Genomic DNA, 27953 nt, shown 5'->3' on the forward strand with positions numbered 1-27953 from the left:
ACTGTTAGTTCATAATTAATAAAAATGTAATTTTTAGTGACTATCCTATTATGTTCCAAGTGCTTGAGAATTTGTAAAGCTCTCCAGTCTATTTTGTGTAGAAATTTTAAATTTTTGTGGATTTAAATGTACTGAATATTATCTTAAATACCACTCTCAGGTTCTATTTCTTAAATACCTACATCATTAACTTGGGGCTCAACGTCAAGGCGTAGAAGGTGAAATGCTGTAGGAACTTTCACTTTGCTTTAAGCTGAGACATGTGCGTTTGAAGAGCCTGAATTTTTCATTTGTTCGACTTTGATGAAGTAAATGATAATTTTACCGTGGTTAAAAAGAAGCCACTCTCCTCAAAGATGGTATTAATTGGAAAATTACCAAATCATAACATTTTGATTTGTTGCTTCTCAATTGATTTCTAGTTAGATAAGGTAAAATTACTTCTACATATTGAACACCACATACTCTTTTGAAAGATAAAATTATCCACATGTCGCTAATGAGGTTCTTCTCAACCCCTGGGTATCTACTTAAGATTAATGAATGCAGTAATTTGTAAAGCACACTCATAACCCATTGCTGTGCATTGTGGTTACTATCATTTTATCAACCTCATTAATATCAGGAAAACTTTCCTCACACACGAATATTTGATGGTATTGTTTTTAAGATGTGGGATGCAATGTGTAAGGAACAGTTCCTTTTCTGTCTATAACCATTTTTCATCATGAAGTATTTGGAGACCTAAATTAACAGTACAATAAAGGGTTAAAAGTAACTAGGCATGTGAATGTTCTCCACAAACTTTCATGTAAAAACTCACCTTACCAATGTGAAGAACTGTTCATAAGACAAAAATAAATTTAAATCACAATTTGGATCCCATTGTCACTGGCAAACAAGGTTTCTGTTCAGCTAAACACATCTACGATGTTGTGTATATTTTATGGCAAAAATACATGGACGCTCACAAATCTTGAGCAAAATTCCATTGGGAATTCATGGTTTATTTATGACATAATAAAACTATTATGTTTTCAGCTTTCATTTAGTAACCCTTTATATTTTATTCACAAGTCACATACCCTTTTATTTAAAAGGAGGCCCAGACACTCCTTAAGCTTTTATAGCTGCTTATTTTTCCATGAGTAAATGATGTGTTTATATGTATATTCACATACTGTTGGCTTATATTTTCAAATATTTCATGTAGATCTCAATTCTTTTTAAGGTGATGGGTACTTGAGGTTTTTACGGAACTATTTATTAGCAGAAATTAAAGACTACTAGAAGAAGTATTTTAAACTTATGAATTTAGTTGATTCTAGAAAGCCAAAAATAACAAAATAGCATCTGAAGGTTAGGCATGAGAATATTTAAATTATAATTACCTTGTTTAATTTCACTGTACTATGCATTTAGGAGATAGTATAGCAAACGTTATATACTTAGAAATAAGTTATCTTTTCATAAATTAAATAGGTCCTTACAGCAAGACAACCATATTTGTTACTTTAATCATGGTGATGTGGCAGAATGTTAAAATATTGTCAGGAATAATGCTAAAATGTTTACAGGATTTGCTCTGTGAATTTCAGCACACAGTGTGTACCTGAGAGTTTAAGGAAATTCCACATGCTCTGAGTGATTCTTTGGGCAAATCAGAGCTACGTTGAAAGAAACTAAATTGAAATGCATAGACATTCACTTATTAAACTAGTCAAGTCATATACATGGAAACTGTAAGTGTCAATATGGGACACTCCTCCTTATAATTATTAGAGGGTTTCAAATTCCATAGGTGACTTATACTAAAAGGGAGTATGTCGAGTATGTATCTGCAGAAATAATATATGTGGTGGCCTCAGTTCCACAATGACTACATAAAATTGATGAAGCTATCTTTCATGGCCGGATCTAATTGAGGTCCTCCTTCTTCAGGATTTCAGCACAATGCAACTGAGGTAAGCTAATGCAAAGTCAGTCAATGAAGTTCTCTCACAGTTATCCTAGAGCTGCCTTGTGATCACAAAACTGTTCATTAAATTAAAAGTACCTTCCCTAGGTTCATTTCTTGATATGTACATGTATGTATAACATATTACAGAACACACTCATATTTGTCAAGAATGTATTATAATACACCCAATGCATAAACAGCTAAGCCAATTGCCACTTAAGCACCCTCAAATGGGCCATTTAAATTCTTCTATTTATTGTTCGAGACTTCTGCTTAACTAGATATCGCTTGAAAAAAGTGAGATGCTGAGTGGATTAGAAAGTAGATTTTGCAATACAGTGATTTTCTTGCTGTTTTGCTGTAGATGGATTTGATCTCTATCTTTTGCAGTAAGGAGACTTTACTAGTGTGAAATTTCTCAGGACAATTTCTAAAATTCCGTGAACAGAGTATAATCACATTTCAGTTATATACGGCATCCTACAAAATAGTATATTCAATTTTTAAATATTCAGAATAATTTCTCCACAGATATATGATGCTTTAACATCCATATCCTATATTTTCATAACTTTAGCAAATAAATCCCCATTCCGGTGTGCTATAAATTATACATAGTCAAATTTCATCATATGCTTTGATTATTTAGATTCTTATCACCTCTTTTAAATAAGTTTATAAGTTGTCAAAGGGAAACAAAATGCTTAAACTCATAAAGTTATGAGTTTTTATGTGAACAATGAGTGCAGACGTACCAAACAACACAGGGAAAAAAGTCAAAGGAACAATGCATGACTGGAAATGTGCTCCACAAAACTGTCCAGTTCAGAGAAAACATGTTCATGCCGCGGTGTAAAGATCCCGTTTTCGTTTCCAAAGTCTTCTACATTCCACAAGCTTTCTAAGATGTTAGGTCATGTTTGGTTAAGTACAAACAGTCATCCCACAGATACCCTAGGGACTGTGACGATTTGGGTGGATGTCTAGAAATGTGATATTGTCAGGTAAACTTGTACAAAGTTCTAAGACAAAAACTGACTTACTTCTGAAGGTAGTAAAAGTTTATCAACATATAATGGGACCCCAGATTCTTTGATTTGTTACAAACATTTTTATTTATTTTTTATAGTTGAGATTTACCCAGAGAGTAGCAGCTTATTTTTACTATATATATATATATATTTTTTTTTTTTTTACTTCCACTACTATTTTCATCTATTTTTCAAGTTTTTTTTTCATACAGGAAACCTAAGATATTTTTTCAGGTTCACCGGCCACTTTGATGCAGACTTCATAAGTTAAGAGTGCCTAATTCTCTTATCGGCAAACAGCAAAAGATAAGGGATTTGTTTCTTTGCAAAATATCTCTTCCTTTTCCATTTTATAAATTCATTGTAAAATGAGCATTTTTTTTTCTTGGACTTCACTTACCTTTTTTAACTGTGCTTCCAATTTGCTACATTCTTCTTTCTTTTGTTCAATGGCTATTTCTAGAGATTTTAATTTGGAGTCCCTTTTCAGCCCTGCTGAGGCTAATGAAGATGCATGTTCCTTGAGGTCAATTAAACTAGACTGAAAGGAAAGAACACTAGTAAGTAAAACACTGCAATTTCTACTACTCTTCAATTTGAATACATTGATTCTCTGCATAGTAATAAAGTGTGCATTAGACAGAAAGGGTAACTATAGTCTTACTAAGGTAACAATAGCCGGCTCTGGCCAGGAAATTAAAATTGGCCAGCTTACAGAACAGAGCAGGATCTAATTGCAGTAGAATCAAATATGACCAAATGGTGTGGTCAGTAAATGCATGTTTCATGTCTCAAAGTCATGCTAATGATGTAAGTCCCAAGGTGGTCTTTACATGTCATGGCAAAACAGACACCCTGAACCTTCCATTTACATTTATTGCTGTCAAGTAGTGCAGACTCTAAGACAAATATGAAAGAAAATACTAACTTTAATGCTTCCCCCCCCCAAAGGGCAAATCAAATATAAAAGAAGCATCCTGTTAAGTTTTCATCAAATTCCATTTCTTTAATGGAAAAATAACCAATTGTTTTTAAAATATCCTCTATAGAATCAAAGATAAAATTATTTTTAAAATTTAGAGTAGACTTTACATCCCAGTCCTTTGTAAATCCGAATTCAACAGATATAATGAACCAACTCAGACATGGGTTTGCCTAAATTATTCCACTCATCAATCATGCCCAGAAACCAAAAGCTCCCCTGGACAGTCTGAATTTCAAAAAGTAGAGAAGTACATATGTGCATATATCATGGAACATAACTTTGCTTAGCTAGGAAGGCAATGTCTATTACCAAACATGAAACAATTAGCACCATCTAACAATGTAACTAAAATATTCAGTTATTACCCCAAATGAGACTTTGTGAGTTTCCTTTATATCCATTTGCAGCACCTAGAAAGACACTAAGCACACAGTGGCCACTCAGTAAATGATGTTACCTAATACTTTGTGTCTGGGCTACTTCCTGGGCCCTGGAATAATCTTGTTGATGAAATAACACCACCATCACTCAACAAACTATCCAGTCCTAACAACCCTCTGAAACAGAGTAGCCACTCTCATTTTTCAGGTCAAGAAACTGAGGTTCACATGAACTGTCTTCTCCAAGGTTTCTGACCTATTAAAGGAAGACACAGGTCTCAAACCCAGAACTCTGACTTCAATTTCAATGCTCTTTATCATACCACTCCCACAGAAATAATAAAGGACCTTGCAATCTAGGCATTTTGTCATGACAAAGGTGATTATCACCCCAACTAAACTATAAGCTGACAACAATTATATGTTGTTTCTCTTTTTACATTTTAAATTGCCGGGTCTGATAGCTTTATGCGTCAACTTGGCTAGGCTATATAGTTCCCAGTTATTCAATCAAACACTAATCTAAGTGTTGCTATGGAGGTATTTTGTAGATGTGACTAACACCTATCATCAGTTGATTTTAAGTAAAGGATATTATTCCCAAGTCTGGGTGGGCCTGATCCTATCAGTTGAAAGCCCTTCAGAGCAGGACTGAGATTTCCCTGAGAAGGAAGAAATCCACCTGTGGACTGCTGTGCCAGTTCCTGTCTGGACTGTTTCCAGCCTGCCTTCCTGATGGCCTACCCTGTGAATTTCAGACTTGCCTAGCCACCCCCCATAACTGTGCAAGCCAATTCCTAGCAATAAATTTCTTAATATGGTTAAATTTCTTAATACAGTTCTGTTTTTCTGGTAGAACCTTGACTGACACACCCATCCCAGTGGCAGGCACCTTACTATACAGGAACAATAAATGTTTGCTGAAATGCCTGTCTGAAATCATACAATGTAGGCATTGTTTACAAAATTATTTTCATTTAAAGCTATGCTCCACAATGTCATCAAGATCTCTTTTCAATTTTAAGTATATATATATTGATTTTAAGGTGCAAATCCATGAATAGCACTTGCAATCAGTTATTCAAATTGCAAATGAGGTCAAAGCTTCTGTGCCATCTGTCACATAACAACCACAGTAATTAAAGATCCCCCAAGTCAGATGTAGCAGTGAAATAGTAGGAAGAGAATTTACATTATTTTCATATCAAAGAATAAGCTCCTCTGTAAAAAACAAAACACTAGTGTGCTTACATTTTAGGGAATATGCATTTTGTTTCTATTACTCATCAATTCTCCCACTCTTGGAGTCCTCATTTAGACAGTACTTTAATTTGTATAGAATTACCAAAACCCAAGGGGTGAGGTAATAATCCGGGGCTGGAAAATGGACAACTATGCAGTGATACAGACCAACAGGAGGAAAGAATCTCTAACAGCCCTAAAGGAGATAGACATTTCGCATGGACAAAAATAAGTGTGAAGGGGCCAGTTGTGGACAATGGCACATATCTCAGAGTTTTGGAAGCTGAACAAAATAACATGCAATACTGCTTCTCAAACTTCTCCATCAAGGTATCCCTAAGTGAACTAAAGGAGTTATAGGTATCCCTCATTGCGTGGAGAGTATAGCCCAACCTATCCTCTCCATAATCCCCAAGCAAAAAATTTCTTTAAAGTATATTGTTTTACTTAAAAAATGCAAGTAGGATTTGTATTCTGCATCCATGTTTGCTCTAGCATGAAAATACTGTCTTAAATTATTTACCATCATGTAAAATCGATATTCCAGAAGAATAGCCACATTTAACCTATACTTTGTGTACAGGATGGTAGTGTATCCACTAACCTGGAAGTGTTCAGCGATTCAGTTGAACAGCACAGATGAATGTAAATCACCCAACACAAGGACTGGCATATAACAGGCCCTCAATAAGTGGAGATGTCATTATTATTATTGATACTGCTGTTATCCTAAGCAAAAGATCATGGGACATGGAAAAAATACAGAATCCTCTAAGCCACACAAATGTGGTAAGATATCAAGAAAACTTTCCAGGAGCTACATTGTATGTGGTTAGAGTAGAGAAGAGGGCATAGGGCATCCTGATGAAGGGAGTTATGGTCAATATTTTCCTTTGAATTCAGACAGCTTTGCCAAGGAAAGGTAACTACGTCCCCAAAGACTTCACATAGCCCCTCAAACTCACTCTCTAGTCTCTTGAGGCTCCCATGAATAGAACTATCAGCATGGTTCATTTGTTTTTCCAGACTCACCTCTTTTTCAGTCAGTTCAGCTTGTAAAGCATTGACCTTCTCTTTCAGATCTTTGTTCTCTTTTCGGAAAGATTCTATCTCTTCTAATCTTTCCCGATCATCTCTCTCTCGCTGTTCTTTCAAACGCTCAATTATTCTCTCCTGTGAGGCAATTATCACAAAAGAAGTGAGAAACCATCAATGTGTGTGCCAAGACACACTACAAAAGGAAATGGCAGGCGACAAATGTAGGAAATGCGCTACACAAGTCAATACACGCAAGATAGTCAAACTTGGGTTCGTGAAGAGAGGCTGTGCATAACAGCGTTTGGGAAAGACAACCAATGTGGCTTTTGGCTTACTAATAAAAGTCAGCATCACAACATTGCAAGAGACCTTAATGTTCAAGCTCTGAGACTGTTCTTGGTTTATGGTGGTACTTGGGAAATTCCAAAAGCAGTTCCAGAAGGGGGAGGTTTAGGCACCAAGACCCTAGACTTATTAAAGCCTTTAATGGACAAGTGGAAGAAACAGAACAAGCCTCTTGGTTCAACCCTCTTTGCTTGGCTTTCCCATTTGATATCAAAAAAAACTTCCTTGGTTTCTGAAGGCTCTTCTCTGGCTAGTAAGTGGGGCAAGACCTAGGCCCTCTGGGACTTAGGTCTGAAATCACAGTGAAACTTAAGGCCAAATAAAGAATGAGTTCATTGGATAAGTAATTTGCCAATGTGCCTGGAGATGTTAATTTTCCTCCATATTTTTCCAATGGTTTCTTGGCAATCAGTAGAGACTCCAAAACATTGCTTGATTTTGACATAGTTCAAACAGAAGCTTTCCTTTACTGAAAGCTTACTACATGCTAGGTGCTGTGATGTGCCCTTCTCCATCTAGACCTCATCACAACTGCACGGTCTGAACCAGTGCTACTAGTAACACTGTGGCAGGAAACCAAGGCCCAGAGACTGGCTAACTCATCCAAGGTGACCCAGCACATTAGCAGAAGGCACAGTCTAGCATCCAGGGTTCTCTGAGTCTTAGCCATGGCCATGAGACTGCACTGCCACAAACAGATGCATGGTGCCTGTTAAGGAGATCTGAGAATCTTGCTGCCCTTGACTTATATGCTGAAATGAAAACACTGCTCTGGTAGACATGTTTTCTAAAAATGTGGAACCTTACCAGTATCAAAATAAAAGCGTTCTTTTTTTTTTAATATTTTATTTAGTTGACAGAGAGAGAGAGAGAATAAGCAGGGGGAACAGTAGAGGGAGAAGCAGGTCCCCTGCAGAGCAGGGACCTCGATGCGGGGCTCGATCTCAGGACCCTGGGATCATGACCCAAGCCGCAGGCAGACGCTCAACTGACTGAGCCACCCAGGCTCCCCAAAGCCGCCTTCTTTTTAAGTAAAATTCCATTAGGGTAAAGTCTGAGTTAGATTTCTAAAATTTGTTTCAAATTACCCAACATATATTTGAACTCCCTTTTGGATGGCAACATTAAAAAATACTGGTGCAACAACTACTCTTTAGGTTCCTGATATTATCTTTTATATTCTTATAAGTATGTAGTATGAAAGAAGGCCTGATACATAAGACAACGTAAAACAGTATGTGATGCAGAGGGAAGTTAGTTTGAACACTTAGCCTGTGATTTAAGATCCCCCAGGGAAGCAACTGTTCTACCCCAATGACAATAATTTATGTATCTAATGCTCTCAAGGAAAAAAAGAAGTATCATTATTGTTTTGCAATTAGTTAAAAATACTTTAAAATGAAGTATATTATTACAACAGTGGGGGTGGAAACAGAACAAATCAGTCTACTAATTGCCTACATTTGTTTCTTCTTGATTCCAGTTATAGTCCTATTTGACTCTGTCTGTGACCCTGGTTAGTGGATGATTATGCCATCTACAAAAGAAGAAATGGCCTCAGTGCACAGGAAGTCTCTCAAGAGCTTTTAAAAATTTCAGCAGCTGAACCCTCATGCCTACACTTGTTGCAAAAGCATCACAACTGGTTACCCGGCCACCAGGCCCTCTCCATGCCATCACTTCCACCATATGAGCTGCTGGAGTGACATTTTTTTTTAAGTCCAAACTGACTATGTCACCTCACTACTTGGAAACCTTCCCAGGAATCAATCTGGCTGGATCACGTGGCCTTTATTCCTACTTGGATCCCTTCTTATGGTTTTACTGCATGTCCATCCGCCCAGCCTAGCTTTCCAAAGGGCAGCACTCAAATCCTGTGACTCTTTTAACTCGGGGCTGGGCAAACTGTCTGGCATACAAAAGGCAATTAAAGAAGCTGAAGGAAGGAATAAGAACTCAACTTGGGGATCGTCTTAGCTTCAAAGGAAGGGAAATAAAATTAAGTGTGCGTGTTAACATCCAGAAGGTGTCAGAGTCATTTGGTAAGTACGTTGATTCGCTCTAAGCACTTGTACTATTGACCGGGCATCGATGACAAAAAAAATCAGCAAGCACTATAATGTTTTTAAGTGTTATTGATGATTCGATACTACAAAATAGTTCTCCGTCAATCACAAAACTAATTTAACTGTCAGCCACGCAGGGCCAGATGTCAAAAACATGTGTTAAAAGGCCCTAATATGCCATGATCTACTTGATTAACAACTAACTTGCAGAAATTCCAACAATGTGTTCTTGTTTTAGTCTTATTTGCATTGGCAAGTGTTTCTTGTGCACTCATCTGGCTCTGCACAGGTCTAATCTATTTGTGCTTTATCACTGAGCGGGAACTGAATTACAGCGGCCTCCGGCTCTGCTATCTGACTTTCTCAACTGCTTATCTGCTATGTGGCTACAGCAAGGCTTGGCGAGACCAGCTTTATAAATACTGTGGGTTCCGTCTCTTGAGCTTCTGTGTGTCAATCCTAGAACTAAGTCATACTCAATCTTAACTTGCTAAGTGGCATTATTTTTTGCACTGTGAATACGTATATAAATTCTTAGAAACTAAAAGGAATAACACACTCCCCAGAAGGTCATAATTCAAGTGAACGGTGAATAGTGCCTAATAGGTTCTATTCATCAGCCAAATGACAGCAAATAATTAGATGTTCTTATGAGTCCATGATTTTTAATCAATCATTTTATTTTTTGTACCATATCTTGTTCCAGGGGATCTATTCAATTAAATGTGGATAAAACTGGAACTTGTGAGGCAAGGGCCATTAAACACAATTGTGATACTGTCAAAAGCACAATTTCAGAAGGTTTGAGTTTCAGTCCCATTCCATCACCTGTGAGCTGAGTGGCCTTCAATAGTCCAGGGGAGGCAACAAAGTCCCAACATAGGGCCAACTTAGATAGATTAGAAGTGGCTTCCAGGAGCACTGGGTTGAGAAGTTAGCATGCACCATGGTCTATCCATGACACCCACCTAGCACCCAGAAATGGGGAATGGTACTGCACCTGTCCAAAATTTTCATTTCTAGGCAAGTCATTTCACCATTTCCCATCTTTAAAATGTAAGAGCATAGGTTTGGTATTTCTCAAAGTGTGGTCACTGACCACTTTCATCAGAATCATTAGGCATGCTTTTAAAAATCACAGGTTCCGGGGCACCTGAGTGGCTCAGTTGGTTAAGCGTCTGCCTTCAGCTCAGGTCATGATCCCAAGGTCCTGGGATCAAGCCCCGTGTTGGGCTCCCTGCTCATTGGGGAGCCTGCTTCCCCCTTTCCTCCTCACTCGTGCACTCTCTCTGGCTATCTCTGTCTCTCTCAAATAAAAAAATAAAAATCTTAAAAAAAAAAAATCACAGGTCCCTTGGCCCCACGGCAAAGCAACTGAATCAGAATCACTAGGAAATGGGACCCAGGAACTGCATTTTAAGAAGCTCCTTAGATGATAAAATTATTTAGATACACACAAAAGTTTGATATTGGAACAAACACTTAAAAGGAATCTACTACTCTTTGTCCCATGATAAAGAACCTTGCCAGTTCCTATCCAATGTTTTTGTCTGTGCTTCTCAAATACACTTTCTGATTTTGTCACTTTTTTTTTTTTAAAGATTTTATTCATTTATTTGACAAAGAGAGAGAGTACAAGCAGGGAAAGCAGTAGGCAGAAAGAGAGGGAGAAGCGGGCTCCCTGCTGAGCGAGGAGCCCAATGTGGGGCTCAATCCCAGGACCCTGGGATCATGACCTGAGCCAAAGGCAGACACTTAACCAACTGAGCTACCCAGGCGTCCTGAAACTGACCACTTAATGCTGATATTGGCACCAGTGGTTTCTCCTTATTTTAGACTGATTACAGCCAACTCCTTTTTTTTTCTTTTGAAAATTCCCTTCAAATGAATTGATCTGTTTGCTTTTATTCTTCGTTACTGTGAAAGGCTAAAAGTTAGGTGCAAATAAGGTTTGAAAACTAAGAGTTCACAGGCCAAAGCTGGCCTACATCACATTTACCTTGAGCATCATAATATTTTAAAACCTGAACTTGAATGGTTTGAGGTAGGTCAAGGACTCTGCAGATTGCCATAGTTGCCAGCAGTCCCTACTGCCTCACACCAAACCCACTTCCCTCGTTTTTATTCTCCGCCAGGCTCTTCAGTGTATCTAACTACTGGACTCCTCATCTATTGCCCAATTCAGATTCCATGTGCCTGAGATTGTGGGTCAGCAGACTGAATAATTGTTACCAAGGTAGTTCCAAAAAAAATGGAACTTAGAGGTCAGCTCATTTAAATGTGCATTTTGAAAATAAGGTACTAAGAGAAGAGGCTTGCCCCACGTGATGCAACTCTCACGTGGTGGCATGAATATGAGGGGGGCAGACTCCCACAGACCTCAGCCTTTCTTCCCAGTCATCCCTGCAGTCTCAAAGGAACAGTTTCAGATTCAGGAATTGTTTTGGGATTTAAACTAGAATAAATCAAATCTTAATAGGGCCAGGGGATAAAAATGATAAAATCCTGCCAAGAATCCATGACATGGACAAATTATATGGTATATGTTTACTTCTGTAAAGTTGCAGAAAGAAATTGAGAGGTAGTAATGGACTGACATCATATCACTCAAAAACTGCAAACAGGATACATAATCATTAATAGTTTTTGAACCAACATTCCCTCATTCAAATTTTTACAAACAAAATTACTACAGAGAGTTTTGGTAATAAATTCTTAAAAGTTTAAAAAAGAGTGTTTTCCCTGAAGAATCATCTTATTTACTCTTTCATGTTTTCAAGTAAAATCTTATATCTTTATCATTTAATATTAAAGTTATAATTTTATAATTTCTATCTAGCCATAGAACTACAGCTCTTCCCCTTAGCATCTCTTATTTTTTTATGTAGTGCAGTGGCTTTCATAATAGAGTGAACACCACAATGACTGGATGTTCACATCAGGAACCCGCTAAAGTGCAGAATCCCAGGCCCTCTCAAAGTTCTGATTTAGTAGGTATAGATGCAGCCTAATAATTCAGATTTTCAACAGGCACCTCCTGGTGATTCTCACCTAGAAGTCAAAGAAGTCACGTATAACACCCAGTACACCACGCAACTAATGAACCATCGAACTTTACATCAAAAACCAGGGATGTATTGTATGGTGACCAACATAATATAATAAAAAATATTATTATTATTATAAAACAAAAAACAAAGAAGTCTTCTTTAAGATACCCTGGCAAAACAACAACAACAACAACCACCACCTGTGGACCATTTAATCTAATGCCTTCCATTCCACAAATGCTGGGAAAGAGAGCTACTTGCCAAGGTCATCTAGTTAGTTAGTGGCAGGGCTGGGACTAGCTCCTAGCTAGGTCTCCTTCCACTTGACTTCATTACTACAGTTTATAGACAATGATAAAGGGGAATATAGGAGACAGGCAGTCTAGCTTCCCAGTCCACATTCTTGACTACTGTGTAACACAGCTTCTCAGGAAGCTGAACTCCCAAAAGACGAGGAATTACATCTGCAGAAAATAAAGAACATTATAGGCTAGGTAATAGTGTGTGCAAAGGGTCTGAGAAGGGAGGAAACATAGCAGACTTGAAGATCTAGGCCAGCATAGCTAGAATACAGAGAACGAGGGAAGAGAGATGGGGGATGAGGCTGAGAAAGCAGGAAGGAAAGAAGAGGGAAGGTAGAGGAAGAGAGGGAGGGAAGAGCAAAGGAGAGAGGGAAGGAGAATAAGAAGGACAAAGGGAAAGAGAGTAGGAGGATGGGAAGGAGAGAGGAGTAAGGCAGGCAGGCAGAGAGGTAGCTGAACAGATACGAGCCAGATCAGATGAAGGGATAGATCATATGTGCCAGGTAAAGGATTTCAATTTTTATCATCCTAAGAACAGTAACAAGCTAATGAAGGTTTTTAAGCAGGGCCAAATGTGGTATGATCAGGTTTGCATTTCAAGGCTCTCCTGGCTTATTTAATGTGCCAAGTATACTGAGGAGGGCTAACGTGGGAGAGGGAGGTCCAGCTGGGACAGAAGGTAGTGTGAGCACATGGAGAAAAGCGGGCACATTCAAACACATTTAGATCATCTCCTCCCAACCATGTTTCCCTAAGTCCTGACACCCCCATTTTTCAGCCCAAGCTCACCTTTTCCGACAAAGCCTCTTCAAGTGTTGCTAGTGCAGTATCTGTATTACTGGAATCCGTCTGCAAGGACTTTACTCTGTCTTTCAGATTGGTTAGTTGTTTGTCTTTATCCCTAAGTTGTTCTTGCAAGTTTTCAATCTGAAAATAAAGATCATATTTAATGCATATTTTATTACATATCCAAGGCCAAGCTTCCTGAAGTGGTCCTGTTTTTAAAAAATAGAGCCCAGGTTATAGACATTGTCAGCATTGAGGTTACACTGACTTAGAATCAAGGCCATTTTGATGAGCCCTCATTCTTCCATGTGCTTCAACTTTGTATTTAAATGGTGGTACAGATGAGCAGACTACCTCCTTCCATACTGATGCAAGCCCTTCAGACACGTAAACATTGTTATTTCTACCTATTTCTATCTCTCCTACCAGACCAGTCCATAATCTAATCTTCATACAGTGAATCAGAGAAATACATATGCAGGACTTTTTCATTCAATGAAAAGACACGTATTGGGTGGCCATTCCGCATCAAGCACCATATCAATATATAGCAGAACCTATGTAGTCATTCACTCACTCTTTTATTCAGTATTAAACTTTGTGATATGACAAATGTTGTCAAGTGGCTGTTTCAAAGTAACCACATGAAAAGCCAAGTAGGTTATCATCAGTAGACTGTTAATGGGAAGAACTTGTGATATAAATCAAATGTAACAAGTACTAAACACTCCATTTGGCAACTAAGTCATGTGCTGGCAACCAACCAGCCACTTTTATCCACTATCTGCAGCCTGAAATAAACACGCCAAATAGCTGATTATAACGCCTGCCCATGAGCAGCAGCAAGGACCTTTCCTGGGCATTGCGTACATTATCATTCATGTTTTTATTCTCTGCTTTCAAACCATGTATTTCTTATCTAAGGATTAAAAAAAGCCCACTGTACAAACAATTTATTCGTATTAAGGGTTTTAAAGTGACAAGTAAAAAAAGCAGTACAACTCTAAGATAAGTCCATTCAAAATATTTGTATTCTGCACCCCGGCTTTCTCAGGAAATCATTCCAAATGCATGTTTAACAATGTGTGACTTAAAGAAATTTTTGGATTATTTGATTCATTTAGCATAAATCTGGAATGCAACACAAATAGTGACAGCAGTCACAGTAACAACAAGGAGGAGAACAGGGTGACAGTGGAGGTGACAGTAGTAGCAGCAGCAAAATAGCTCTGAATACAAAAACAATGACCCTGCTGACCCTCGACTGGCAGGACATGGGACTTGGTTATTTTTTCCAATGGCTACAAGGGATTTGAACCAACAGAGATGGACTTTTTCCCTTTCCTTCCTCCCTCCCTCCTTTTCTTCTTTCCTTCCTTCCTTCCTTCCTTCCTTCCTTCCTTCCTTCCTTCCTTTCCTCCTTCTTTCCTTTCTTTTCCCCCCCAATGTATCTTTTTAATGAGACATGTTTTCTGCCTTGAGACAGACATCCTGGAAACTTAAGTTATAGGCCAAACAATTAGCTTTCTCCTTCATCAAAATGCAATGTATTCCTGCCCACCTACCATGGTGAGAATTCACTGTCCCTCCATGGAAAACACAGGAACTCAAAACGCATAATCATCTGCAGTCAAAACAAAGGCTTTCTCCATTCCAGACAAGTGTTCATGCAGTTACACAATACCATAAATAAATATATGGGTGAACAAGAATATGGATGGTTACATGTCAGAATGATACTCGTTATATAAAAGAAGCCAAGAGCTGAGAGGACTGGCTCTTCAAGGAGAGTGTGTGTTATTATCTTGAGTACACCCACACCCACAGATACATTTGTGTACACGAATATGTGTAAATGCATGGTGGCTCCAAACAAACTGATTAGGCACCCCCGTCACCCTGGGAAACAGTGCCCTGGACAAGACAGAGGATACCTTCTCTCAGAGCATCAGCCCTGGGACAGTGGTAGGCACTGATTTCAAGGGACTTTGGGCACTGGAAATAGAAGCTAAAGAACACTGACTATAAGCCTGTGAGAGACTTCTTGAGGCCTCTCCAAATCACTGAGAGGACTGAAGAAGTTTAGGGCCAGGGTCCTACCAGATGCAGGTAATATAACACTTGGTTTTTTCTGGTTTGGGGTATAGTAGCCATCCTAATGAGTATGAGATGGTGTCTCCTTATAGTTTTGATTTTCGTTTCCTTAATGACTAGTGATGTTGAGTGATCTTTTCATATGCTTACTAGCCATCTGTATATCTTCTGGAGAGAAATGCCTATTCAAGCCTTTTGCCCATTTTTGAATCACATTGCTTGATTCTTTGTTATTGTTGTTGAGTTTTAGGAATTCTCTATATATTCTTCATATTAATCACTTATCACATATATAATCTATATTTTCTCCAATTCTGAGGCTTGCCTTTTTACTCTGCTGATATTCCTTTGATGTGTAAACTCCCCCCATTAATACTGCTTTCTCTACACTCCATAACTTTTGTTTTCATTCACCTTTTAAGTATTTTTTCATTTCTCATGTGATTTGTTTTGATCCATTCATTTTTTTAAAGTGCTTTGTTTAATTTCCAAAAATTTGCACAATTTCCAGTTTTTCTGTTACTGATCTCTAACTTCATCCTTTTGTGGTTAGAGAAAACACTTTCTATGATATCCATCTTTTAAAATCTATTGAGACTTAATCTGTGGACTATCATATGGTCAAGCCTGGGGAATATCCCATGTGCACTTGAGAAGAATGCACCTGCTGTCATTGTTGGATAGAGTGTTCTGAATGTCTGTTAGATCTTACTGATTTATTTTGTTGTTTAAATCCTCTATTTCCCTACTTATCTTCTCTCTGATTATTTTATTATTGAGAGTGGAGTACAGACATCTCCAACTATTATTACAAAACTATCTTCTTCTTTCAGTTCTGTCAGTTTTTGCTTCACATATTTTGATGGTCTGGCATTAGGTTCATAAAAGCCTGTAATTGTCATACCTTCTTATATTGAAACTTTTGTTAATTTATAAGGCCTTTATTGGTCTATTGTAAACTTTTCTGAACTAAAGTCTGTTTTGTCTCTTTCAGTTACTACTTGCATAGAACATATTTCTCCACCCTTTCACTTTCAACCTATTTTTGCTTTTGGATCTAAAGTGACTCTTTTATAGATAGCATATAGTTGGATCATGGTGCGAGTGGTGGGGAGGGGTTGTTTGTTTTCTTATTCTTAATCCATTCTGCCAATTTCTGTCTTTCAATTAGAGTTTAATCCATTTACATTTAAAGTAATTACTGAAAAGGAGGGACTTACATCTTTCATTTTGCTATTTGTTTCTGTATACCTTATGTTTTTATTCCTCATTTCCTGCATTACTGTCTTCTTTAGTACTTAGTTGATTTTTTGTAGTAAAATGATTAAGTTCTATAAGCACTGTGTGTGTGTGTGTGTATTCAACAACTATTTTCTTTTTTTTTTTAAGATTTTTTTATTTATTCAACAGAGATAGAGACAGCCAGGGAGAGAGGGAACACAAGCAGGGGGAGTGGGAGAGGAAGAAGCAGGCTCATAGCGNTCTGAGTTAGATTTCTAAAATTTGTTTCAAATTACCCAACATATATTTGAACTCCCTTTTGGATGGCAACATTAAAAAATACTGGTGCAACAACTACTCTTTAGGTTCCTGATATTATCTTTTATATTCTTATAAGTATGTAGTATGAAAGAAGGCCTGATACATAAGACAACGTAAAACAGTATGTGATGCAGAGGGAAGTTAGTTTGAACACTTAGCCTGTGATTTAAGATCCCCCAGGGAAGCAACTGTTCTACCCCAATGACAATAATTTATGTATCTAATGCTCTCAAGGAAAAAAAGAAGTATCATTATTGTTTTGCAATTAGTTAAAAATACTTTAAAATGAAGTATATTATTACAACAGTGGGGGTGGAAACAGAACAAATCAGTCTACTAATTGCCTACATTTGTTTCTTCTTGATTCCAGTTATAGTCCTATTTGACTCTGTCTGTGACCCTGGTTAGTGGATGATTATGCCATCTACAAAAGAAGAAATGGCCTCAGTGCACAGGAAGTCTCTCAAGAGCTTTTAAAAATTTCAGCAGCTGAACCCTCATGCCTACACTTGTTGCAAAAGCATCACAACTGGTTACCCGGCCACCAGGCCCTCTCCATGCCATCACTTCCACCATATGAGCTGCTGGAGTGACATTTTTTTTTAAGTCCAAACTGACTATGTCACCTCACTACTTGGAAACCTTCCCAGGAATCAATCTGGCTGGATCACGTGGCCTTTATTCCTACTTGGATCCCTTCTTATGGTTTTACTGCATGTCCATCCGCCCAGCCTAGCTTTCCAAAGGGCAGCACTCAAATCCTGTGACTCTTTTAACTCGGGGCTGGGCAAACTGTCTGGCATACAAAAGGCAATTAAAGAAGCTGAAGGAAGGAATAAGAACTCAACTTGGGGATCGTCTTAGCTTCAAAGGAAGGGAAATAAAATTAAGTGTGCGTGTTAACATCCAGAAGGTGTCAGAGTCATTTGGTAAGTACGTTGATTCGCTCTAAGCACTTGTACTATTGACCGGGCATCGATGACAAAAAAAATCAGCAAGCACTATAATGTTTTTAAGTGTTATTGATGATTCGATACTACAAAATAGTTCTCCGTCAATCACAAAACTAATTTAACTGTCAGCCACGCAGGGCCAGATGTCAAAAACATGTGTTAAAAGGCCCTAATATGCCATGATCTACTTGATTAACAACTAACTTGCAGAAATTCCAACAATGTGTTCTTGTTTTAGTCTTATTTGCATTGGCAAGTGTTTCTTGTGCACTCATCTGGCTCTGCACAGGTCTAATCTATTTGTGCTTTATCACTGAGCGGGAACTGAATTACAGCGGCCTCCGGCTCTGCTATCTGACTTTCTCAACTGCTTATCTGCTATGTGGCTACAGCAAGGCTTGGCGAGACCAGCTTTATAAATACTGTGGGTTCCGTCTCTTGAGCTTCTGTGTGTCAATCCTAGAACTAAGTCATACTCAATCTTAACTTGCTAAGTGGCATAATTTTTTGCACTGTGAATACGTATATAAATTCTCAGAAACTAAAAGGAATAACACACTCCCCAGAAGGTCATAATTCAAGTGAACGGTGAATAGTGCCTAATAGGTTCTATTCATCAGCCAAATGACAGCAAATAATTAGATGTTCTTATGAGTCCATGATTTTTAATTAATCATTTTATTTTTTGTACCATATCTTGTTCCAGGGGATCTATTCAATTAAATGTGGATAAAACTGGAACTTGTGAGGCAAGGGCCATTAAACACAATTGTGATACTGTCAAAAGCACAATTTCAGAAGGTTTGAGTTTCAGTCCCATTCCATCACCTGTGAGCTGAGTGGCCTTCAATAGTCCAGGGGAGGCAACAAAGTCCCAACATAGGGCCAACTTAGATAGATTAGAAGTGGCTTCCAGGAGCACTGGGTTGAGAAGTTAGCATGCACCATGGTCTATCCATGACACCCACCTAGCACCCAGAAATGGGGAATGGTACTGCACCTGTCCAAAATTTTCATTTCTAGGCAAGTCATTTCACCATTTCCCATCTTTAAAATGTAAGAGCATAGGTTTGGTATTTCTCAAAGTGTGGTCACTGACCACTTTCATCAGAATCATTAGGCATGCTTTTAAAAATCACAGGTTCCGGGGCACCTGAGTGGCTCAGTTGGTTAAGCGTCTGCCTTCAGCTCAGGTCATGATCCCAAGGTCCTGGGATCAAGCCCCGTGTTGGGCTCCCTGCTCATTGGGGAGCCTGCTTCCCCCTTTCCTCCTCACTCGTGCACTCTCTCTGGCTATCTCTGTTTCTCTCAAATAAAAAAATAAAAATCTTAAAAAAAAAAAAATCACAGGTCCCTTGGCCCCACGGCAAAGCAACTGAATCAGAATCACTAGGAAATGGGACCCAGGAACTGCATTTTAAGAAGCTCCTTAGATGATAAAATTATTTAGATACACACAAAAGTTTGATATTGGAACAAACACTTAAAAGGAATCTACTACTCTTTGTCCCACGATAAAGAACCTTGCCAGTTCCTATCCAATGTTTTTGTCTGTGCTTCTCAAATACACTTTCTGATTTTGTCACTTTTTTTTTTTTAAAGATTTTATTCATTTATTTGACAAAGAGAGAGAGTACAAGCAGGGAAAGCAGTAGGCAGAAAGAGAGGGAGAAGCGGGCTCCCTGCTGAGCGAGGAGCCCAATGTGGGGCTCAATCCCAGGACCCTGGGATCATGACCTGAGCCAAAGGCAGACACTTAACCAACTGAGCTACCCAGGCGTCCTGAAACTGACCACTTAATGCTGATATTGGCACCAGTGGTTTCTCCTTATTTTAGACTGATTACAGCCAACTCCTTTTTTTTTCTTTTGAAAATTCCCTTCAAATGAATTGATCTGTTTGCTTTTATTCTTCGTTACTGTGAAAGGCTAAAAGTTAGGTGCAAATAAGGTTTGAAAACTAAGAGTTCACAGGCCAAAGCTGGCCTACATCACATTTACCTTGAGCATCATAATATTTTAAAACCTGAACTTGAATGGTTTGAGGTAGGTCAAGGACTCTGCAGATTGCCATAGTCGCCAGCAGTCCCTACTGCCTCACACCAAACCCACTTCCCTCGTTTTTATTCTCCGCCAGGCTCTTCAGTGTATCTAACTACTGGACTCCTCATCTATTGCCCAATTCAGATTCCATGTGCCTGAGATTGTGGGTCAGCAGACTGAATAATTGTTACCAAGGTAGTTCCAAAAAAAATGGAACTTAGAGGTCAGCTCATTTAAATGTGCATTTTGAAAATAAGGTACTAAGAGAAGAGGCTTGCCCCACGTGATGCAACTCTCACGTGGTGGCATGAATATGAGGGGGGCAGACTCCCACAGACCTCAGCCTTTCTTCCCAGTCATCCCTGCAGTCTCAAAGGAACAGTTTCAGATTCAGGAATTGTTTTGGGATTTAAACTAGAATAAATCAAATCTTAATAGGGCCAGGGGATAAAAATGATAAAATCCTGCCAAGAATCCATGACATGGAAAAATTATATGGTATATGTTTACTTCTGTAAAGTTGCAGAAAGAAATTGAGAGGTAGTAATGGACTGACATCATATCACTCAAAAACTGCAAACAGGATACATAATCATTAATAGTTTTTGAACCAACATTCCCTCATTCAAATTTTTACAAACAAAATTACTACAGAGAGTTTTGGTAATAAATTCTTAAAAGTTTAAAAAAGAGTGTTTTCCCTGAAGAATCATCTTATTTACTCTTTCATGTTTTCAAGTAAAATCTTATATCTTTATCATTTAATATTAAAGTTATAATTTTATAATTTCTATCTAGCCATAGAACTACAGCTCTTCCCCTTAGCATCTCTTATTTTTTTATGTAGTGCAGTGGCTTTCATAATAGAGTGAACACCACAATGACTGGATGTTCACATCAGGAACCCGCTAAAGTGCAGAATCCCAGGCCCTCTCAAAGTTCTGATTTAGTAGGTATAGATGCAGCCTAATAATTCAGATTTTCAACAGGCACCTCCTGGTGATTCTCACCTAGAAGTCAAAGAAGTCACGTATAACACCCAGTACACCACGCAACTAATGAACCATCGAACTTTACATCAAAAACCAGGGATGTATTGTATGGTGACCAACATAATGTAATAAAAAATATTATTATTATTATAAAACAAAAAACAAAGAAGTCTTCTTTAAGATACCCTGGCAAAACAACAACAACAACAACCACCACCTGTGGACCATTTAATCTAATGCCTTCCATTCCACAAATGCTGGGAAAGAGAGCTACTTGCCAAGGTCATCTAGTTAGTTAGTGGCAGGGCTGGGACTAGCTCCTAGCTAGGTCTCCTTCCACTTGACTTCATTACTACAGTTTATAGACAATGATAAAGGGGAATATAGGAGACAGGCAGTCTAGCTTCCCAGTCCACATTCTTGACTACTGTGTAACACAGCTTCTCAGGAAGCTGAACTCCCAAAAGACGAGGAATTACATCTGCAGAAAATAAAGAACATTATAGGCTAGGTAATAGTGTGTGCAAAGGGTCTGAGAAAGGAGGAAACATAGCAGACTTGAAGATCTAGGCCAGCATAGCTAGAATACAGAGAACGAGGGAAGAGAAATGGGGGATGAGGCTGAGAAAGCAGGAAGGAAAGAAGAGGGAAGGTAGAGGAAGAGAGGGAGGGAAAAGCAAAGGAGAGAGGGAAGGAGAATAAGAAGGACAAAGGGAAAGAGAGTAGGAGGATGGGAAGGAGAGAGGAGTAAGGCAGGCAGGCAGAGAGGTAGCTGAACAGATACGAGCCAGATCAGATGAAGGGATAGATCATATGTGCCAGGTAAAGGATTTCAATTTTTATCATCCTAAGAACAGTAACAAGCTAATGAAGGTTTTTAAGCAGGGCCAAATGTGGTATGATCAGGTTTGCATTTCAAGGCTCTCCTGGCTTATTTAATGTGCCAAGTATACTGAGGAGGGCTAACGTGGGAGAGGGAGGTCCATCTGGGTGAGCACATGGAGAAAAGCGGGCACATTCAAACACATTTAGATCATCTCCTCCCAACCATGTTTCCCTAAGTCCTGACACCCCCATTTTTCAGCCCAAGCTCACCTTTTCCGACAAAGCCTCTTCAAGTGTTGCTAGTGCAGTATCTGTATTACTGGAATCCGTCTGCAAGGACTTTACTCTGTCTTTCAGATTGGTTAGTTGTTTGTCTTTATCCCTAAGTTGTTCTTGCAAGTTTTCAATCTGAAAATAAAGATCATATTTAATGCATATTTTATTACATATCCAAGGCCAAGCTTCCTGAAGTGGTCCTGTTTTTAAAAAATAGAGCCCAGGTTATAGACATTGTCAGCATTGAGGTTACACTGACTTAGAATCAAGGCCATTTTGATGAGCCCTCATTCTTCCATGTGCTTCAACTTTGTATTTAAATGGTGGTACAGATGAGCAGACTACCTCCTTCCATACTGATGCAAGCCCTTCAGACACGTAAACATTGTTATTTCTACCTATTTCCGTCTCTCCTACCAGACCAGTCCATAATCTAATCTTCATACAGTGAATCAGAGAAATACATATGCAGGACTTTTTCATTCAATGAAAAGACACATATTGGGTGGCCATTCCGCATCAAGCACCATATCAATATATAGCAGAACCTATGTAGTCATTCACTCACTCTTTTATTCAGTATTAAACTTTGTGATATGACAAATGTTGTCAAGTGGCTGTTTCAAAGTAACCACATGAAAAGCCAAGTAGGTTATCATCAGTAGACTGTTAATGGGAAGAACTTGTGATATAAATCAAATGTAACAAGTACTAAACACTCCATTTGGCAACTAAGTCATGTGCTGGCAACCAACCAGCCACTTTTATCCACTATCTGCAGCCTGAAATAAACACGCCAAATAGCTGATTATAACGCCTGCCCATGAGCAGCAGCAAGGACCTTTCCTGGGCATTGCGTACATTATCATTCATGTTTTTATTCTCTGCTTTCAAACCATGTATTTCTTATCTAAGGATTAAAAAAAGCCCACTGTACAAACAATTTATTCGTATTAAGGGTTTTAAAGTGACAAGTAAAAAAAGCAGTACAACTCTAAGATAAGTCCATTCAAAATATTTGTATTCTGCACCCCGGCTTTCTCAGGAAATCATTCCAAATGCATGTTTAACAATGTGTGACTTAAAGAAATTTTTGGATTATTTGATTCATTTAGCATAAATCTGGAATGCAACACAAATAGTGACAGCAGTCACAGTAACAACAAGGAGGAGAACAGGGTGACAGTGGAGGTGACAGTAGTAGCAGCAGCAAAATAGCTCTGAATACAAAAACAATGACCCTGCTGACCCTCGACTGGCAGGACATGGGACTTGGTTATTTTTTCCAATGGCTACAAGGGATTTGAACCAACAGAGATGGACTTTTTCCCTTTCCTTCCTCCCTCCCTCCTTTTCTTCTTTCCTTCCTTCCTTCCTTCCTTCCTTCCTTCCTTCCTTCCTTCCTTTCCTCCTTCTTTCCTTTCTTTTCCCCCCCAATGTATCTTTTTAATGAGACATGTTTTCTGCCTTGAGACAGACATCCTGGAAACTTAAGTTATAGGCCAATTAGCTTTCTCCTTCATCAAAATGCAATGTATTCCTGCCCACCTACCATGGTGAGAATTCACTGTCCCTCCATGGAAAACACAGGAACTCAAAACGCATAATCATCTGCAGTCAAAACAAAGGCTTTCTCCATTCCAGACAAGTGTTCATGCAGTTACACAATACCATAAATAAATATATGGGTGAACAAGAATATGGATGGTTACATGTCAGAATGATACTCGTTATATAAAAGAAGCCAAGAGCTGAGAGGACTGGCTCTTCAAGGAGAGTGTGTGTTATTATCTTGAGTACACCCACACCCACAGATACATTTGTGTACACGAATATGTGTAAATGCATGGTGGCTCCAAACAAACTGATTAGGCACCCCCGTCACCCTGGGAAACAGTGCCCTGGACAAGACAGAGGATACCTTCTCTCAGAGCATCAGCCCTGGGACAGTGGTAGGCACTGATTTCAAGGGACTTTGGGCACTGGAAATAGAAGCTAAAGAACACTGACTATAAGCCTGTGAGAGACTTCTTGAGGCCTCTCCAAATCACTGAGAGGACTGAAGAAGTTTAGGGCCAGGGTCCTACCAGATGCAGGTAATATAACACTTGGTTTTTTCTGGTTTGGGGTATAGTAGCCATCCTAATGAGTATGAGATGGTGTCTCCTTATAGTTTTGATTTTTGTTTCCTTAATGACTAGTGATGTTGAGTGATCTTTTCATATGCTTACTAGCCATCTGTATATCTTCTGGAGAGAAATGCCTATTCAAGCCTTTTGCCCATTTTTGAATCACATTGCTTGATTCTTTGTTATTGTTGTTGAGTTTTAGGAATTCTCTATATATTCTTCATATTAATCACTTATCACATATATAATCTATATTTTCTCCAATTCTGAGGCTTGCCTTTTTACTCTGCTGATATTCCTTTGATGTGTAAACTCCCCCCATTAATACTGCTTTCTCTACACTCCATAACTTTTGTTTTCATTCACCTTTTAAGTATTTTTTCATTTCTCATGTGATTTGTTTTGATCCATTCATTTTTTTAAAGTGCTTTGTTTAATTTCCAAAAATTTGCACAATTTCCAGTTTTTCTGTTACTGATCTCTAACTTCATCCTTTTGTGGTTAGAGAAAACACTTTCTATGATATCCATCTTTTAAAATCTATTGAGACTTAATCTGTGGACTATCATATGGTCAAGCCTGGGGAATATCCCATGTGCACTTGAGAAGAATGCACCTGCTGTCATTGTTGGATAGAGTGTTCTGAATGTCTGTTAGATCTTACTGATTTATTTTGTTGTTTAAATCCTCTATTTCCCTACTTATCTTCTCTCTGATTATTTTATTATTGAGAGTGGAGTACAGACATCTCCAACTATTATTACAAAACTATCTTCTTCTTTCAGTTCTGTCAGTTTTTGCTTCACATATTTTGATGGTCTGGCATTAGGTTCATAAAAGCCTGTAATTGTCATACCTTCTTATATTGAAACTTTTGTTAATTTATAAGGCCTTTATTGGTCTATTGTAAACTTTTCTGAACTAAAGTCTGTTTTGTCTCTTTCAGTTACTACTTGCATAGAACATATTTCTCCACCCTTTCACTTTCAACCTATTTTTGTTTTTGGATNTCACTTTCAACCTATTTTTGCTTTTGGATCTAAAGTGACTCTTTTATAGATAGCATATAGTTGGATCATGGTGCGAGTGGTGGGGAGGGGTTGTTTGTTTTCTTATTCTTAATCCATTCTGCCAATTTCTGTCTTTCAATTAGAGTTTAATCCATTTACATTTAAAGTAATTACTGAAAAGGAGGGACTTACATCTTTCATTTTGCTATTTGTTTCTGTATACCTTATGTTTTTATTCCTCATTTCCTGCATTACTGTCTTCTTTAGTACTTAGTTGATTTTTTGTAGTAAAATGATTAAGTTCTATAAGCATTGTGTGTGTGTGTGTGTGTGTGTGTGTATTCAACAACTATTTTCTTTTTTTTTTTAAGATTTTTTTATTTATTCAACAGAGATAGAGACAGCCAGGGAGAGAGGGAACACAAGCAGGGGGAGTGGGAGAGGAAGAAGCAGGCTTACAGCGTAAGAGCCTGATGTGGGGCTCGATCCCGTAACACCGGGATCACGCCCTGAGCCGAAGGCAGACGCCCAACCGCTGTGCCACCCAGGCGCCCCCCAACAGCTNGCAGGGGGAGTGGGAGAGGAAGAAGCAGGCTTACAGCGTAAGAGCCTGATGTGGGGCTCGATCCCGTAACGCCGGGATCACGCCCTGAGCCGAAGGGAGACGCCCAACCGCTGTGCCACCCAGGCGCCCCCCAACAGCCATTTTCTTTGTGGTTACCATGGGGATTACTTGTATCATCCTAAATTTGTAACACTTAATTTTAACACTTTGAATTTATACCAGCTTAGCTTCAATAACATACAAAAATTCTGCTCTTTTACAGCTCCATCTCCACCCCTTTTGGTTGCTGACGTCACAAAATTCTATCTTTATACATTGCGTGTTCCCAAACACAAATAATTCTTTTAAATCCATTAGCCTCTTAATGTATAAAATGAAACGGAGTTACAAACCAAAGTTACAATAATACTAGTTTTTAGACTAATAATTTTTGTAAATATATTAGTCTCTTAGGTCATGTAGAAAATGGATTCCATAAAATGGAATCACAAACCATTACTACAATAGTACTAGCTCTTATAACTTCCAATGTACTTACCTTTATTGAGATATTTATTTCTTCACATGGCTTTGAGTTACCAACTAGTATCTTTTCTTTTCACTCTGTATGACTCCCTTGAGCATTTCTTGTAGGACAGCTCTAGTGGTAACAAGCTCCTAAGCTTTTATTTATCTGGGAGTATCTTAATTTTTCCCTAAATCACTTTAAAATTTTTTATTTAAATTCAATTTAACTAATATATTGTGTATTATTAGTTTCAGGGGCTGAATTTACTGATTCATCAATTGCATATAAAACCCAGTGCTCATTACATCAAGTGCCCTCCTAATGCCCATCACCTAATTACCCCACTCCCCACACACCCCCCTTCAGCAACCCTCAGTTTGTTTCCTATAGTTAAGAGTCTTTTATGGTTTGCCTCCCTCTTGAACAGTTTTGCTGGATATAGGATTCTTGGTTGACAGAAGTGTTTGTTTTTGTTTTTTCTTTTAGCACTTTGACTTTATCTACCCATCGCCTTCTGACCTCCAAAGTTTCTGATCAGAAGTCTGCTTATAATCTTATTTAGGATCCCTTGTAAGTGACAAGTCACATCTCTCTTGATGTTTTCAAATGGATCTGTCTCTAGATTTCAAAAGTTTGGTTATAATGGGTCTTGGTTTGGGTCCCTTTGAATTTATCTTTTTGGGAGCTTACTGAGCTTCCTGGATGTTTATATTCATGCCCTTAAATTTGGAAAGTATCAACCATTATTTCTTCAAATATTCTCTTTGCCCCTTTCTCTCTCTTCTCTTTCTGGGACTCTCAAAATATGTGTGTTGGCCCATTTGATGATGTCCCACAGGCCTCTCACATTCTGTTTACTTTTCTTCAAGCTTATTTTTTTTTGTTTGTTTCAAATTCATTGATTCTTTCTTCTGGCTGCTCAAAGTTGCCTTCCTTCTAGTGAATTTTTCATTTCAGTTGTACTTTTCAGCTCCAGAATTTCCTTTTGGTTTCTTTTGAGTTTTCTATCTTTTCATTGATATTTCCATTTTGCTCATACATTCTTTTCTTTACTTCCCCACATCTCCCTTTTGTTCTTTGAACATCTTGAAGAGTGTTGTTTTAAAATCTTTGTCTAGTAGATCTGCCATCAGGTCTTCTCAGGGCCACTTTCTGTTGATTTTTTTTCCCTTTGATTAGACCATACTTTCCTACTTTTTATATGCCTTGTGATTTTTGTTGTTGTTGGGAACTGGATGTGGTAACTCCGGAAATCAGATTCTCCCCATTTCCCAGGGTTTTTATTGTTTGGGGTATGTTGTTGTTGTTGTAGGCTATCTCTGTGCCTGAGGTATAAATATAAGGTCTGAGGTATAAATATAAGGTCTTTTTAAGTCTTTTCTGAGCCCATGTCTTTTCCCAGGTATGTGTCATCACTTTCTAATTTTCCTTGTATATGCAGTTGCTCCTGAATGTCCTAATTTTCAACGTATGGCTCTCAAAAGAGAAAAAGAGAAAATGAATGAGGAGGAAATGGACTGACAGTCCTTTAAGTCCCCTGGAAGTCAGTTCAGCAGAGGAGAAGGGGCTTGCACCAATGTGGGAAGGTGCAATAACAATGGCTGCTGACTCTGACTGCACCTCTGAGATGAGAAGCAACAATCAATGATCAGAACACAGATCCTCGATATTTGGAAGGTGGGTTTCTTTTTGCTCATCCTGGTTCCTTCAAGCTGTGTGTAGGCTGCTCCAGACACACATGTTCAGCTGCCTGCCACTTGGCTAAAGAGTGGTAAAAGGTCAGCTTCCACTGTGTTAAGAGCTAATATTGACCAAAATTAATGGCATTTTAC

The 27953-nt window shown here is 38.5% G+C and overlaps 1 protein-coding gene across 1 annotated transcript in view; it reads right to left on the minus strand.

Annotated features, from left to right (window-relative positions):
- ERC2 (ELKS/RAB6-interacting/CAST family member 2) overlaps positions 1-27953 on the minus strand; it is a 919611-nt gene that overhangs the window by 479273 nt on the left and 412385 nt on the right. Inside the window, exons 8-10 of the mRNA XM_034658488.1 lie at positions 21904-22041; positions 6631-6771; positions 3392-3532 (exon numbers count right to left, since the gene is read on the minus strand). Of these exons, the coding sequence (XP_034514379.1) occupies positions 3392-3532; positions 6631-6771; positions 21904-22041 (420 nt within the window). The remainder of the gene's footprint in view (positions 1-3391; positions 3533-6630; positions 6772-21903; positions 22042-27953) is intronic.

The sequence above is a fragment of the Ailuropoda melanoleuca genome, chromosome 4, assembly GCF_002007445.2.
Source record: "Ailuropoda melanoleuca isolate Jingjing chromosome 4, ASM200744v2, whole genome shotgun sequence".
Classification (NCBI taxonomy): domain Eukaryota; kingdom Metazoa; phylum Chordata; class Mammalia; order Carnivora; family Ursidae; genus Ailuropoda; species Ailuropoda melanoleuca.